We start from the raw sequence: 16,846 nt of genomic DNA on the forward strand, positions 1-16,846 counted from the left end.
AGAGAGATGAGATGAGTAAAATCTCGCAATTTTCAGTAACAGTTAAGTTCACTGTGGTTTTGGTTGTATCTCTTGCCTAATTTACCTTTCTTTTAATCCAGATATTTAGGTTATTTTCTCTAGATTAAACTTTTTTTTTCTTTAACCTATTTCCCTATTTGGAAATAAAATAATAAATAATTTTCTAGATTTAGGAAAAAAAACCTTGATTAGCTTTAACAGTAACCACTTTGTAGTGATCATAGGACTTTCTATGTAAAATTTATTTAGATGTCAGAGAAAAGGGGAGAATTTATGCCTCTTGCTTCCATCAGAACATTCAGATATGCAAATGAAGATAAAATGTATAGCTTTCAAAGAGTTTACATCATCATATTGTTACACGGAAAAATCTGAAGCTAACAAATTGATTTTAAAAATCTATCAAGGAATAATATATAGTCCGCATCTATACATGTAAAGTAAATGTGAAGAGAAAGTGCCAAAGTTTTGTCATTTTAAAATGCCTCTACTAATTATTTTTAGCCTTAGTTTAATCAGTCAGCTCTTTTCTTCTGAATAACCTCAGTCCCACAGGTTTTTTCACTGTTATTCTCTGGTCTTATCAGCCTTCTTGTTTCAGACTTGTTGGTTTTGTTATTGTTGTCTTAACACATTCGCAATGAGACGTATACCTTTTTATATGTAACAATACACATTTATGTTATCGTCCATAGTCTGCAAAACACTTCCCAAAAATAAACTTCATTAATCCTCATAATCTACATATTATTTTGAAAGCTTTTTTGTACTTGAGGAAAGGTCAGCTTAATATGTTTGTATGGCCTGACCAAGTAGCTAAAACGGACTCAATCCTCTGTGCATAATCCACTGGTGAATAACTAAGCTGGAACTAGTAGTCTGTCCTGGACAGCAGGGCCAGGGCACAACGCTTCTGTCCTCTTTTCAATACATAAACTTTATTACTTGAAGATTTAAAATGCAAGAACTCATTTAGAGGCATCAGCACCATTTTTGCTACAGCTTTTGCTTACTTCATGTCTTTGTGTCTCATCTTGGTGTTTCTTGAAATATTTAAATCCTCCACCAGCCAAACGATTAGGACTCACTGAAGGTTCAGATGATGATTACGATTTTTCAGCCATAAAGTATTTTTTAATTAAGGTACGTACATTGTTTTTTAGACATAATGCTGTTGTCATCTTAATAGACTATAGTGTAAACATAGCTTTTATATGTACTGAGAACCAAAAAGTTCATGTGACTCGCATTATTTTGATATTTACTTTTTTGCAATGGTCGAACTGAACCCACAATATCTCCTTGACATTACACCTGTATTTCATAAGTAACTATTATTGCAATTTTAAATTATTTATAGAAGAAGATCTCTGCTTATTTGTACATAATGTTTATCCATTTATTGATTTACATATTTGCAAAGATTTGTTCTGAGTCAAAATGTATATGACAATGTTTATTTCTTTCTTAACCCATATTATGAAAGAGTCCAGGAATGAATACCCCCAAAATATTTTGGCCCTATAAACTATCCTTACTGCTATAAAATATAAGCCCACTCAAAATGTAACATCTTTTAAAACTCAAAGCAAATATTGGGGTAACCATATGATCAAATAATAATAGTCAAAATGAGTGAAAAGCACCCAGCTTTAGGGATAGTTATGTACACATGGGAATAAGAGAAGGAAGTACCTAAGAATGATCTCATTTATTCAATACTCAATCCTTCTTGATATTTTCACAAAAGATGAAAACCAGCCACTAGGGAAAATAATTATTTTGTTGTCTGCATAATTCCCAACTTGGGCAAATTTCTATTAATGGAATGCACACACCCTGGTATTAGAAAGAGTTCTATTCATGTAGAATGTAGCTTCATTTGTTGAGCACTTATTATTTGCAAATCACTAAGCACTTGGATTCACTACTTGAAGTGGTATCTATCCCGACTGTGTGGGTGAGAAAACGGAGGCATAAGAAGGGTTAATCATTTAAGAATCCCAAAGCTGGTAAGTGATGAAGCTCGACCTTGAACCCGGCCCTCCAACCCCAGAATTTTAACCATTGCAGTTAATCACATCTACCAACAAAATTTAGAATAAAATATCAAAGGATTGGTCACATGGACGTGCTGTCTGACAGTCAACATACCTGCTTTTGCACTTTTTTCCTCAGTGAATTTTTGTCTTTTTCACTTGGGTTTGAACTTATCAATGAGCTTTCTTCGTCCTCCTTCCTTGAGTGAACAAGTTCTACTTTTATCTGATTTCCCCCTTTTTTCTTGCTGTATTTTCTCCTCAGAGGAAACGTCCTTATCAGAAAGGACTATATATAGCCAGAAAGATTAATCTGTTTACGTAAATCTTTGTTTCTTTGTATATACAGACCCTCTGGATTCCCCAAACTTTGCTAATTCTGTAACACATGATTACATGTAAACACATGCCTGTATATGAACATAATTTACACAACTGAATTAATTCGACCTTAGCATGACTTTGTCTTCCTCACACCCTCCATAGTACGGTGTTTGCCCATTCCTAGACTGCTTTTTCATGGTTTATCCAATGGCTCGTGAGCACCCCAAGGTAGCAGTCGTTTGCTTTCTCCCCCTCCTCCAGAAGCTCAGAAGAAGCAGCTGGAAGCAAGTCTAGAGCTGATCCAGGATGAGTGTGTGTCAGAGAACGCGGACCACTCCGCGGAGGAGCCCGCAGAGGGAGCGCCCGACGCGGATGGGGAGGAGCTGACCGACGGCGTGGAGGAGGACTTCGACGAGGACGGGGCTCACGAGCTGGTAGGAAACAGTCCCGGCATGTCCGCAACCCGTTCGTTGTAAAGTAGAGGTGAATTCTCTGGGGCTTATTTTTTCCTCCTGTGCGCATGTTTAAGGCACACGTGGACAGTGCTCTGCACATAATAAGTGCTCAATATACTTTTGCTAATTTAAAATATGAAGGAACAAATGAACGAACAAGAATATAATAGGTTAGAATTCACAGTCTCAGATGAAAAATTCTCTTTCTCAAGAGCTTCATCACAACAGGAATCTTGCGTTTGAGCCATTACACATGAGCTGTACTTGGGTATGATATCCTGGCAATAAAAGTCATCTACTGGAGACGCATGGCCCCCCTCCCAGTTAAGAGTGTCACTCATTGATGATGACTGTGTTGGTTACACGGTCAGCAGTCCTGTGCACTCTGCTCTCTAAGGTTGCCCTTCAGCGTGAGGCCAGTTTATCATCCCGTGTCTGTGCTGCTTGACGACCAGCTCTTATGAGCTGTAGATTTAAGACCTGATTCTTTACATGTTTTATTTCCCCAATGTTGTATAACTATACTGCTCATTTCCAGATGTTCTTTCCTGTTTAAACACACCAGGGAAATATATGCTGGTAATATTGGTAAATATATGCTGATGAGGATGCTATTTCTCATATTTTATCAGCCATGAAATTAAATATGCTATCTTTAAGGGACTAATACAAATGATGAGAAGGCAAGTGTGTGTGTGTGTGTGTGTGTGTGCTGCCAACTCTCAAATATATATGGACTGGTTATATTAAACTTGACTTAATCCTCAGTAATACCAGATTCCAATCTGTTTGAATACCCACTGTTACTGAGGTAATTTTGCTGTGGTTGTTGTTTTAGCATGGTAACTACCCTGTCCTTGTTAAATCTGTGGAATTCTGTATTGATTTTTTAGCATTCCAAATCTGTTTAAATTGCATGGTACCTTTATTTAAGCTTTTGAGATAGGAGCCTTTAACAACCATTCTTATTTCTACAAAAGTCTGCCTCAGTTTGAAGGGTTGAAGTACCTGTTTTTAGACTGTTTTGATCTCTGGAATCTATTGAGCAGGGCTGACGAGTGTCTCTGCTTCTCCTCAGGCAGGACTTTGATCCACCAACACGAGTTCCTCAGCCCGTTCCTGTCCGACTTTTGTTGTCACCGTCTCAGGGTGACTGCTCTTGTTGAGGTCTCAGGACGCTTCCACGATGTCATTACTAATGGTTGCCTCTCTGTTCTTATTTTAATTTACCCCTCAGTGGAATCCGGCTAGAAACTGTTTAGGAGAATTTCTCAGAATACCAAAAGCTCATTCTTACCCAGCTGTGCTAGAAACTTTCCCTCCACATCCCCACTTTAAATACTGAAGTCGCCCTGGGCTTTGTCGTGGGTCACCTTCTCTCTCTACACACTTTACCAATGTAACTGCATCAAATACCAGAGCTTTAAGTACTATTTATAGGCCAGAGATTTCTAAATCTAACTTTCTACTTATTATCTCTTCCTGGAATTCTAGACTCGAGTAGATGCCTATCTCCTCGGAGCTGTTGGATAAGAAGTTGAAACTTAACATGCCAGAAACATTCTTGATTCCAGGATTCCTCATTCTCATACATAGCATCATCATCCACACAGCTGTTAAAAAGCAAAAAGACTGAGATGACTTTTGATTTGTTCCACCTATCCCCATTAATTCTACCTCCAAATCGTAGCCCAAAGCTAGTTCCATCTCCAGTACAGCTAAACTGAGCTTTTTGCTTCAGCCCATGCAATCTGTTCTCTGCACAAGAAGGATGAAAGTCATTTTAAACTGTAAACCAGACAATGCTGCTCCTTTGCTTAAACATCTACAGTGCTTTTTATCATATTTCAAATCAAAATCCCCAAGTGTGTGAATTTAAATTATGATGAAGTCGGGTGGAAGAGGCCAAGAGAGAGAGAGAACATGGTGAGAAAAATGGAGAAACTCCCTGGTGCGGATAGGAAAGAAGTCTAGGATGTAGATGTACGTATAGGCTGATCTTCGACATAAAGAGGAACACTGTTTCATTGCAACAAACTGTATTAAATCTGAGGATGCGGTGGCAGATCCTTAAAGGAGTTCAAGCACGAATTATAAGTCAGAGAGTGATAATCTTTGAAGCGTGAGTTGTTCAGTCGCTAAATTGTATCCAACTCTGTGATCCCATGGACTGCAGCATGCGGGGCTTCCCTGACCTTCACTATCTCCCTGACTGTGCTCACACTCATATCCATTGAGTCAGTGATGACATTCAATCATTTCATTCTCTTTTGTCCCCTTCTCCTCCTGATCTCAATCTTTCCCAGCATCAGGGTCTTTTCAAATGAGTCGGCTCTTCACATCGGGTGGCCAAAGTATTGGAGCTTCAGCTTCAGCTTCAGTCCTTCTGATGAATATTCAGGGTTCAGTTCTTTTAGGATTGACTGGTTTGATCTCTTTGCTGTCCAAGAGACTCTCAAGAGTCTTCTCCAGCACACAATTTAAAAGGATCAATTATTTGGTGCTCAGGCTTCCTTATGATCCAACTCTCACATCCATACATGACTACTGCAAAAAACATAGCTTTGACTATTTGGAATTTTGTTGGCAAAGTGATGTCTCTGCTTATTAATATGCTGTCTAGGTTGGCCATAGCTTTTCTTTCAAGGAGCAAGCGTCTTTGAATTTTGTGGCTGCAGCCACCATCCACAGTGATCTTGGAGACCAAGAAAATAAGGCCTGTCACTGTTTCCATGGAGTGAGGAGAGATGGGCATTATCATAGGTTTGAGGAGAATTGAGAAGATTCGAAGAAGCTAATATGAAAAGCATAGAAGACCACTAATTTGAAAATATATAAAGATTGATGGTTACTGTTCATAGCTAGCTAAGGTTAAAGACCAAGAATTGAGTACTCCTCTAATTCTGCAAACTTTAAGGTGGATCAGAAGTACCAGGAGCTTGTTAACTCCCATTCCAGATAGTTAAAAATGCAGATTGCAGTGTCCCATTCCAAGCATCTCTGATGAGTATGCCGAGTGTGTCTGTTCAGTTCAGTTCAGTTCAGTGGCTCAGTTGTGTCCGACTCTTTGTGACCCCATGAATCGCAGCATGCCATGCCTCCCTGTCCATCACCAACTCCTGGAGTTCACCCAGACTCATGTCCATCGAGTCAGTGATGCCATCCAGCCATCTCATCCTCTGTCATCCCCTTCTCCTCCTGCCCCCAATCCCTCCCAGCATCAGCGTCTTTTCCAATGAGTCAACTCTTCACATGAGGTGGCCAAAGTACTGGAGTTTCAGCTTTAGCATCAGTCCTTCCAAAGAAATCCCAGGGCTGAACTCCTTCAGAATGGACTGGTTGGATCTCTTTGCAGTCTAAGGGACTCTCAAGAGTCTTCTCCAACACCACAGTTCAAAAGCATCAATTCTTCGGCACTCAGCCTTCTTCACAGTCCAACTCTCACATCCATACACCATAGGAAAAACCATAGCCTTGACTAGACGAACCTTTGTTGGCAAAGTAATGTCTCTGCTTTTGAATATGCTATCTAGGTTGGTCATAACTTTCTTTCCAAGGAGTAAGCATCTTTTAATTTCATGGCTGCAGTCACCATCTGCAGTGATTTTGGAGCCCAAAAAAAGAAAGTCTGACACTGTTTCCCCATTTATCTCCCATGAAGTAATGGGACCAGATGCCATGATCTTCATTTTCTGAATGTTGAGCTTTAAGCCAACTTTTTCACTCTCCTCTTTCACTTTCATCAAGAGACTTTTTAGTTCTTCTTCACTTTCTGCCATAAGGGTGGTGTCATCTGCATATCTGAGGTTATTGATATTTCTCCAGGCAATCTTGATTCCAGCTTGTGCTTCTTCCAGTCCAGCGTTTCTCAAGATGTACTCTGCATATAAGTTAAATAAGCAGGGTGACAATATACAGCCTTGACATACTCCTTTTCCTATTTGGAATCAGTCTGTTGTTCCATGCCCAGTTCTAACTGTTGCTTCCCGACCTGCATACAAATTTCTCAAGAGGCAGATCAGGTGGTCTGGTATTCCCATCTCTTTCAGAATTTTCCACAGTTTACTGTGATCCACACAGTCAAAGGCTTTGGCATAGTCAATAAAGCAGAAATAGATGTTTTTCTGGAACTCTTTTGCTTTTTCCATGATCCAGCAGATGTTGGCAATTTGATCTCTGGTTCCTCTGCCTTTTCTAAAACCAGCTTGAACATCAGGAAGTTCATGGTTCATGTATTGCTGAAGCCTGGCTTGGAGAATTTTGAGCATTACTTTACTAGTGTGTGAAATGAGTGCAATTGTGCGGTAGTTTGAGCATTCTTTGGCATTGCCTTTCTTTGGGATTGGAATGAAAACTGACCTTTTCCAGTCCTGTGGCCACTGCTGAGTTCTCCAAATTTGCTGGCATGTTGAGTGCAGCACTTTCACAGCATCATCTTTCAGGATTTGGAAAAGCTCAACTGGAATGCCATCACCTCCACTAGCTTTATTCTTAGTGATGCTTTCTAAGGCCCACTTGACTTCACATTCCAGGATGTCTGGCTCTAGGTGAGTGATCACACCATCGTGATTATCTGGGTCGTGAAGATCTTTTTTGTACAGTTCTTCTGTGTATTCTTGCCACCTCTTCTTATTATCTTCTGCTTCTGTTAGGTCCATACCATTTCTGTCCTTTATCGAGCCCATCTTTGCATGAAATGTTCCCTTGGTATCTCTAATTTTCTTGAAGAGATCTCTAGTGTTTCCCATTCTGTTATTTTCCTCTATTTCTTTGCATTGATCACTGAGGAAGGCTTTCTTATCTCTTCTTGCTATTCTTTGGAACTCTGCATTCAGATGCTTATATTTTTCCTTTTCTCCTTTGCTTTTCACTTCTCTTCTTTTCAAAGCTATTTGTAAGGCCTCCCCAGATAGCCATTTTGCTTTTCTGCATTTCTTTTCCATGGGGATGGTCTTGATCCCTGTCTCCTGTACAATGTCAGGAACCTCATTCCATAGCTCATCAGGCACACTATCTATCAGATTTAGGCCCTTAAGTCTATCTCTCACTTCCACTGTATAATCATAAGTGATTTGATTTAGGTCATACCTGAATGGTCTAGTGATTTTCCCTACTTTCTTCAATTTAAGTCTGAATTTGGTAATAAGGAGTTCATGATCTGAGCCACAGTCAGCTCCGGTCTTGTTTTTGTTGACTGTATAGAGCTTCTCCATCTTTGGCTGCAAAGAACATAATCAATCTGATTTCAGTGTTGGCCATCTGGTGATGTCCATGTATAGAGTCTTCTCTTGTGTTGTTGGAAGAGGGTGTTTGCTATGACCAGCACATTTTCTTGGCAAAACTTTATTAGTCTTTGCCCTGCTTCCTTCTGTATTCCAAAGCCAAATTTGCCTGTTACTCCAGGTGTTTCTTGACTTCCTACTTTTGCATTCTAGTCCCCTATAATAAAAAGGACATCTTTTTTGGGTGTTAGTTCTAAAAGGTCTTGTAGGTCTTCATAGAACCATTCAACTTCAGCTTCTTCAGCATTACTGGTTGGGGCATAGACATGGATTACCGTGATACTGAATGGTTTGCCTTGGAAATGAACAAAGATCATTCTGTCATTTTTGAGATTGCATCCAAGTACTGCATTTTGGACTCTTTTGTTGACCATGATGGCTACTCCATTTCTTCTGAGGGATTCCTGCCCGCAGTAGTAGATATACTGGTCATCTGAGTTAAATTCACCCATTCCAGTCCATTTCAGTTTGCTGATTCCTAGAATGTCGACATTCACTCTTGCCATCTCTTGTTTGACCACTTCCAATTTGCCTTGATTCATGGACCTGAAATTCCAGGTTCCTATACAATAGTTCCTTGCTTCTATCACCAGTCACATCCACAGCTGGGTATTGTTTTTGCTTTGGCTCCATCCCTTCATTCTTTCTGGAGTTATTTCTCCACTGATCTCCAGTAGCATATTGGGCACCTACTGACCTGGGGAGTTCCTTTTTCAGTATCCTATCATTTTGCCTTTTCATATTGTTCATGGGGTTCTCAAGGCAAGAATACTGAAGTGGTTTGCCATTCCCTTCTCCAGTGAGCCACATTCTGTCAGATCTCTCCACCATGACCCGGCCGTCTTGGGTTGCCCCACGGGCATGGCTTAGTTTCATTGAGTTAGACAAGGCGGCTGTGGTCCTGGTGTGATTAGATTGACTAGTTTTCTGTGAGTATGGTTTCAGTGTGTTTGCCCTCTGATGCCCTCTTGCAACACCTACCATCTTACTTGGGTTTCTCTTACCTTGGACGTGGGGTATCTCTTCACGGCTGCTCCAGCAAAGCGCAGCCACTGCTCCTTACCTTGGACGAGGGGTATCTCCTCATCGTCGCCCTTCCTGACCTTCAACGTGGTATAGCACCTCTAGGCCCTCCTGTGCCTGGGCAGCCACCGCTCCTTGGACATGGGGTTGGTCCTCCCGGCCGCCTCCCCTGGCCTCAGGCATGGGGTAGCTCCTCCCGGCCGCCGCCCCTGACCTCGGACTTGGGTAGCTCTTCTCTGCCGTTCCTGCGCCGTTGCAGCCTGGCACTCTCGGCCGCTGCCCCTGACCTCGGACGTGGGGTAACTCCTCTTGGCCGCCACTCTTCGGGCATTGGGTCCTCCCGGCTTCTGCCCCTGACCTCGGACGTGGGGTAGCTCCTCTCGGCCGCACTTAGCAGCCACCGTCACGCTTAGTGCGCCGGTTGCAGTCGCCGCAAAGTGTGTCCGAGACTTCACATTTCTAACAGGTTCCCACATTGTGCTGCTGCTGACAGTCTGGGGAGCTCTTTGAGAACCGCTGTTACTGAGGCATCAGCCAGCATAGCTGTGGGGTTCTCTCCATCAGATTTTATCAGTTGGATTGTTGTCAAATAAATCAAACACAACCAATAAATAGAGTCGAGGACGTAAGCAAAAAAGAGTGGAAATCATGGAATTGAACCTGAGCAGGGAAGTCAGGGAAAAGAAGAGGGGACTGAGAAGAAGAAAACAGGCATAGAGTGAATAGAAGCCCCTATAGTGTGAAGGGCAAGAGGAAAGAAGAGGAAATAAATAAGAGAAAAGTGATGGCTGTCCTTCGAGACTGAGATAGTTCAGAGGTGTTGACAGATGATGAGAAAATCCATGGGAGGGGCTGATGGAAGTGGGATCAGAGGAAAAGTCCCTGAATCAGGAAGAATTCAGGAAAGCGAGGGGCTCGGATGCAAGATGGCTCATCTACATGTGCATGAGATCACTCCAAGTATTAGCTAGGAGTAAGAGGAGACAGAAAATGCCAGCTGTCATGAAAAAGATAGCAAGGCCCATTCTAGCCCCAGAGCTGTCACTGTCTGATCCAGTCGATCCTCCTTCATTGTAGCTTCTCTCTCAACTTTCTTATTTGCAAATAGCAAAGTTAGATTGAAAATTTCTAAAATCAGTTCTGTTTGATCTTTCCTCTGAGTGAATCTGTGTTCCAGGAACACTGTTTCTGAAGGTCAAGGGTTTAGCAAGGGTTTAGCCAGTGGAACAAAGCAAACCATGGTGTTCGGTTTATGCTCTAAATGCACAGGAAGTAACTGATTAGAACTCTTGCTGCTGGAGGTTCTCAGGTTCTTTCTCCCTCAACCTCTGCTTTATAACTGGGGGACTTAGCTAATGGGAGGTAAGGACGCTATCTCCAGTATCTCCTTTTGTTCCTAAGCCTTGGAAAATAATGAGTGAGCGTGAGTAAATTCAGTCCCTCTTGGCCAGTTCCTAGGAGTGACTCCGCAGTCTCCATTTAGACTGCGTCTTTTCCTGACCACATGATCTGAGTCATCCTTGGTTCCTAGAAAGGAAAGACATATATCTTCTCTTTTTGAAGGGCAGATATGATTACAGATTCAGCAAGAATATAGTCTATCAATAATTAGGTTTTTAGTGCCTACAGTTGTAACTAAAAAGAAGAGCTGGTATACATGTGCTTAGGCAGCTGCTCAGAGAAAATCTAAAATGAATGGGAAATAAGACTTGTATCTTGTACAATAAACAAAGGAGATCCAGCAAAATGTGTTAGAGGAGTAGCCATAAGTGGGGCACCCCTTGCAGAGCTTGTGAAAAGCTGACGGCGTGAACACTAAGCTCTATGCATCATCTAGATCTAAATATCCAATTAGTGGGTTCCATTTCCATTAAGCAAACCATTCAGTCTACATTTAGGGGCCTGTTGTGTGTGAACCAGGTGCTACAAAAGCTGTGCAGATAACTAAAATTATTGCTTTTCTATAAAATGAAATATTTAAGTCAATGGTTCTTTTACTCCAGTAGCTTAGTGCCTAGAGAAGACTTATTTCCTTATGTAAAAGTAATAGACTTGGACTTGATAATTTATGAGAAGTCAGCCAAGGCTAAAAATCTGTGACTCTACAATAATCTATGCCCATATATTTCATTAGTGCCTGTAAGTTAAGGTTTGAATATGTTTCAAATTGAACTCTAGATCAACACATTGTACATACAATTATCAAACTGCTACCATACTCATTTCTGAATAAATCCATTAGCAAATATTTATTGATTGACCACTAATGAGATTTTTGCTATGGGAAAAGTAAAGGAAATCATATTATTTCCCCTCAAGAAGGCGGTGAATTAACTGAGGATAAAGGCTATAAGACAAACATACTAAGCAGTATATCATGATAAGACCCATATGAAAGATGCAATTTACAACTGGGGAATCACACATACCTGGGAAGTCAACGAAGGCTCCTGGCAGAAGAGATATTAGAAATTTACCTCAAAGGATGCTAAGTTAAGGAACAACACCTGCTAACATGCACAAGAATATTCAAATCACCCTTCATTGTTTTCAGATCATTTTACGGAAAGTACATTTAATGTCCAAAATACATTAGGTGTTTCATATTATGTGGGGGGTGGGAGCATGGATGGATAGACAGATAGCAAAGTAGATTTTTTTGTAAAACTACTAAAAACTTCATAAATAAAATACTTGCCTTTCAAACTCTTTTACTTTTTCCATATCCCCTTTCATATAAAATGACATAATCCATAAAGTAGTAATCTGTGCCGAAATGGAAATTCTATAGAGAAGTGAGGGCTTTGTTGTTCAGTCGCTAAGTTGTGTCTGACTCTTTGCCACCCCATGGACTGCAGCACACCACGCTTCCCTGTCCTTCACTATCTCCTGGAGCTTGCTCAAACTCATGTCCATTGAGTTGGTGATGCCATCCAACCATCTCATCCTCTGTCATCCCCTTCTCTCGCCTTCAATCTTTCCCAGCATCAGAATCTTTTCCATTGAGTCAGTTCTTCGCATCAAGTAGCCAAAGTATTGGAGTTTCAGCTTCAGCATCAGTCCTCCCAATGAATATTCAGAGTTGATTTGTGCCGTTAATTTAAAAGGGCAAATGAAATCTCCCCAGGTGCATGAGAAAAGATGAATGAGAAAGATGACTGTGCACATCCAAGGACATCACAAACTGTCAACTTCATTCAGGAGACATTGAGAGTCTGATGAGTGTTTTCCAAAGCAAAGTTTTTGGTCGACTTATATCCAAAGGCCTAAGGTGCTTCTTAAAATGCTAATATAGATTATCTGGGGAAGAATTCAGGAATCTGTCTTTTTATCAGTCTGAGGTTTGAAATGACAGAGTGACATCAAATCCCAAAGGAAACTGTAGACAGTGCAAACATTTAAATGCATTAGAGAATTTGAGCTTTTTTGAATTCTACTTGTAATTACTTCTGCTGAGTACATGTAGTCAAATCAGGCAAATCTAGTAAGAATCCACAGTAGAATTACCTAGCTGGCAAGTCTCATACTTAGGTATGCAAGTTGAGTACTATATTAGAGTACATCTTTCAGCATTTAACAAAATATTCAACTAAGCAGTGAGTCACCTGGGCTTACAAGCTATTGAATTTCTGTGCACACTTGGGAAGGTGTGGACCGCAAATCCGGTGCTGTAATTGAAGAGAACTCAAAGCAGGCATTCTGATATACTATTGAAAAACTGCAATGCATAAAGCATTTTAATCAATATTCTTGGTCTTTATGAAGTGGACTGAAAACATTTCCTTCTTTTTGAAGCTTTCTGTTTCTTTCCTAATTAAATCCTTCACCTGAATGCTCCCCCATATCCTCATGCTGCAGTCTCTTTTTAATATTGTCATTTGGACTAAACACTAGCTAGAGGACAAACAGGAATTTGGGAGGCACATTCCCAAAGATGGTGCTAAGTGAGTAAGTTAGTGGTATGTATCACAAGGGAGCAACAAAGTGTTGTTTTCTCAGCCTTTTGCTTTGAGTCTGTATTCAAGACCTTCATCTCGACCTCTGGCACGCCATCGTAGGCTGTCTTCCCAATCCTCCTGCCACAGATAATAAGGACAGAAAGAAAGTTTCTACCCATAGTTTGTAAGGAGTCAGGGATGACCAGTCCTGGTGCATGCGTACAGCATGCATGCCCTGCTTCTGAGGTACAAAGGACCAGGGCCATGAAAGCTCCGTGACCAGCACTGCTCAGGGGAAATAGGCTACGGCTAAGCCTTTGATCAGCAGAAAAGGGTGTGCTAGGCTGACATTTCGGAGAAGGCAATGGCACCCCACTCCAGTACTCTTGCCTGGAAAATCCCATGGATGGAGGAGCCTGGTGCGCTGCAGTCCATGGGGTTGCTAAGAGTTGGACACGACTGAGCGACTTCACTTTCACTTTTCACTTTCATGCATTGGAGAAGGAAATGGCAGCCCACTCCAGTGTTCTTGCCTGGAGAATCCCAGGGATGGGGGAGCCTGGTAGGCTGCTGTCTATGGGGTCGCACAGAGTCAGACATGACTGAAGCGACTTAGCAGCAGCAACAGCAGGCTGACATTTCTGCTCTGGCGTCCCACCTTGGAATCCAGCCTCTTCCTCTGCCCTTTCTGTAATAAATGTTCCTCAGAGTCAATCTTACACTAGTTTGTTTGGCATCTCCCTTGATTTCAATCAAGGAGAAAGTAATGGCAACCCACTCCAGTGTTCTTGCCTGGAGAATCCCATGGACAGAGGAGCCTGGTAGGTTACCATCTATGGGGTCGCAAAGAGTCAGACGCGACTGAGTGACTTCACTTCACTTCTTCACTTTGCTTTGATTTCAATCATTTTTATTTTAGCTGAAGAACTCTGCTTAGACCATTAGGGTAAACTTTCATTTTCCCCGGAAGGCTAGATGGCTGGGTTGTTAAATCTGAATTCTGTCTTCAGTCTGACTGAAGCAGTTCAGATCTTCATGACTTTGGACAAGCTGGTTATCTGTCTTTCGTAGCCCAGAGCTGTCTGTGAAAAGTTTGCTACGTGCTTGAAGTTTCGTTGTAGGGCATTTGTATTTTGCACGTGTGTTTAACTTCATCCATTTAATCTTGTTACCTTGAATGCTTCCATGCCTATCTAGGTGTAAATTAGATCCCGGTTAAGTTAACAATAGAAGTCTAGAGCATCATACGAACCCTCGCAGGACTGCAGGACCTCGCCGTCCCCCGCCAACCTCTCCGGTTGTTTCCGGGAGCCCGGGAGGATCCCGGCCATGTGCGGGAGCGCGTCTCCTGCCGCCCGCCCCTCACCTGCCCTCCCCTGAGAGCACAGTCTTGGCAGCCCTGCTGCTGCCTTTGTGACAGAATATCGCTCTCTGCGAGTAGGGCTGCCTCGTCTGCACCAAAGATGCAACACCCACACGGCGCGCCTGGATCCGGATCCCCTCAGGCCTCCGCGTGAAGCCGCACCAAACTCAAGACTAAAACTGGGAGAATGATAGCCCTCTCTCCCGCTCCACGTTAGACGTTACCACCCAGAGCTTGAAGCCTGAGCCCGTAAAATCTTTGAGGGCCGAGAGTTCATGGAAAGCAGCCTCTTGAGCTGCTGCCTGAATGTTTGCCTCGGCTCCTTGCTCCTCCCCTTCCACCCTCGTCCGTCTCACGTTGTTCTCCGAGCCCTAGTCAGTTTGGTCTTGTTGAAACTTAAGGCGGGTGATTCTGTTTAAACTCTCTGCTGCCTGTCCACCTCCTCAAAGGAGAACCGGAGGTCCCCACAGCGATCCCCACACCCCACACTGTCTGCCCGTTCCCCCTCTGGTCTGCTCTGAGCTCTCCCCACTCAGCCTGCAGCAGGCACACTCACCCCAGACTCACACCTGGCCCAGCTCCTGCCCCACAGCGCATGTGGGGTGCCCCTGATCCTGGAGATCCGCAAAATGGAATCCACCTTGTACAGGGTTCTTGAGGCTGTGTTAAATGTTTGAAGTTTATGCCACAATTTCTTGTAAGTAAATCAAGAATTACCTGTAAGTAAGAGAGAATTAAGGTGCATGTAACCTAGCGGTCTGATGCAAATTTTCTGGAGTGAGACAGAAGTAGGTTGTCCAGATTGAGCAAATAAAAACATAGGATACCAGTTAATTTTTAATTTCAGATAAACAATGAATAGTTTTCTAATATTATCATGTTCCCAATATTCCATGAGATATACTTGTAACAAAAGAAGTATCATTTCTCTGAAATTCAAGTTCAACTGAGCTTCCTGTAATTTACCTGGCAACTCTCCATAGAAATAAGCTTGAATACTGGCCTTCAATACACTATTTAAGTTCTTTTAACTTCTTTTCATTGTTACCTATGAAAGTGCAATAATAACACCCCCTCATAAGGCAAGGGCAGGAGGAAAGGGGGTGACAGGCGATGGGATGGTAGGATGGCATCACCAACTCAATGGACTTGAGTTTGAGCAAGCTCCGGGAGATGTGAAGAACGGGGAGCCTTGCATGTTGCAGTCCATGCGGTTGCTGAGTCAGACATGACTTAAAAAAATAAGGCAAGGAGAGCAAACCAGTCCATCCTAAAGGAATTCAACCCTGAATATCCATTGCAAGGACTGATGCTGAAGCTGAAGCTCCAAAACTTTGGCCACTTGATGTGAAGAACTGACTCATTAGAAAAGATCCTCATGCTGGGAAAGGTTGAAGGCGGGAGGAGAAGGGGACGATAGAGGATGAGATGGTTGGATGACATCACTGACTCAATGGACATGAGTTTGAGCAAAGTCAGGGAGATGATGGACAGGGAAGCCTGTTGTGCTGTAGTCCATGGGGTCTCAAAGAGTCACATTGAACTTAGCAACTGAACAACATAAGGCTCTAGTAAGTTCGGAACTGAAGTGAACAGAACTGAAGGATTAAATGAGATAATTCATGAAGTGCACTTAACAAAGTCTCCAACATAATTTAAGATGCGAATTGCAGCTATTATCATTATTAATATTATAGTTGCCATCTCATTTTGCAAATGAAGCTTTCAATAAAATATTACAGAATTTCTAGCAACATATTCTTTCATATGGAAGTTTGCATCTTTAAAGTCTCTAGAGAGTCAAATTTGTTTGAAAGCACTTCTTATTTGATAAGAAAGCCTTCAGGAAACAAATGCAATATTCTGAGAATTATACTTTGTTTTCATCTTGTAAAATTTTTCTTTGATTTTGTACTTGCTGGCTTATTCAATTCAAAAGAATTCCTTTTCAAGTCCTTTAATGACTTAAAAAAAAAAGATAATGCTAACTGTAGCCTACAGTGACATATGGCTTTTATTTTAGTTTTTGTTATAGATTTGTTCTCTGGCTCATGTGATCAGTTAATTGAGTCCTCTGTAACCTGTGCAGAACCTTATTCAGACACTCACTTCATTGCTGCTGCTACTTTTTTAAAATGTCCATTTCCACCCCTTGCAGGCTGGATGGCTTCTTTTGGTTTTGGATTTCTCATGCATAACCCAGCCTTCATCGTCTGGCAGGGCATAGGGATGAGTGAGGTGGGTGGAATAGAGGGATGCTGGATTACTTGACAAAATCTGACGCATTATATCACACTTCTGGGTATACCATATCCCTCCCTCCTTGAATATCCTTCCCTACTCTTTTTTCCATCTGACTGCTCAACACATGCTGTCTCTTTAAGACCTGTGTTGCGTGTCC

At 41.9% G+C, this 16,846-nt stretch overlaps 1 protein-coding gene across 6 annotated transcripts in view; it reads left to right on the forward strand.

Annotated features, from left to right (window-relative positions):
- Window positions 1-16,846, forward strand: part of RALYL (RALY RNA binding protein like) — an 829,045-nt gene that overhangs the window by 778,175 nt on the left and 34,024 nt on the right. For 5 of the 6 annotated variants that reach the window (XM_044928503.2, XM_025264974.3, XM_044928502.2 and 2 more), the window contains one exon: window positions 2,646-2,818. The exons of the other annotated variant lie outside the window; for it this stretch is intronic. In XM_044928503.2, the coding sequence (XP_044784438.1) occupies window positions 2,646-2,818 (173 nt within the window). The remainder of the gene's footprint in view (window positions 1-2,645; window positions 2,819-16,846) is intronic. 6 annotated transcript variants of the gene reach the window in all.

Source organism: Bubalus bubalis, chromosome 15 (assembly GCF_019923935.1).
Source record: "Bubalus bubalis isolate 160015118507 breed Murrah chromosome 15, NDDB_SH_1, whole genome shotgun sequence".
In the NCBI taxonomy this organism is placed as follows: Eukaryota; Metazoa; Chordata; class Mammalia; order Artiodactyla; family Bovidae; genus Bubalus; species Bubalus bubalis.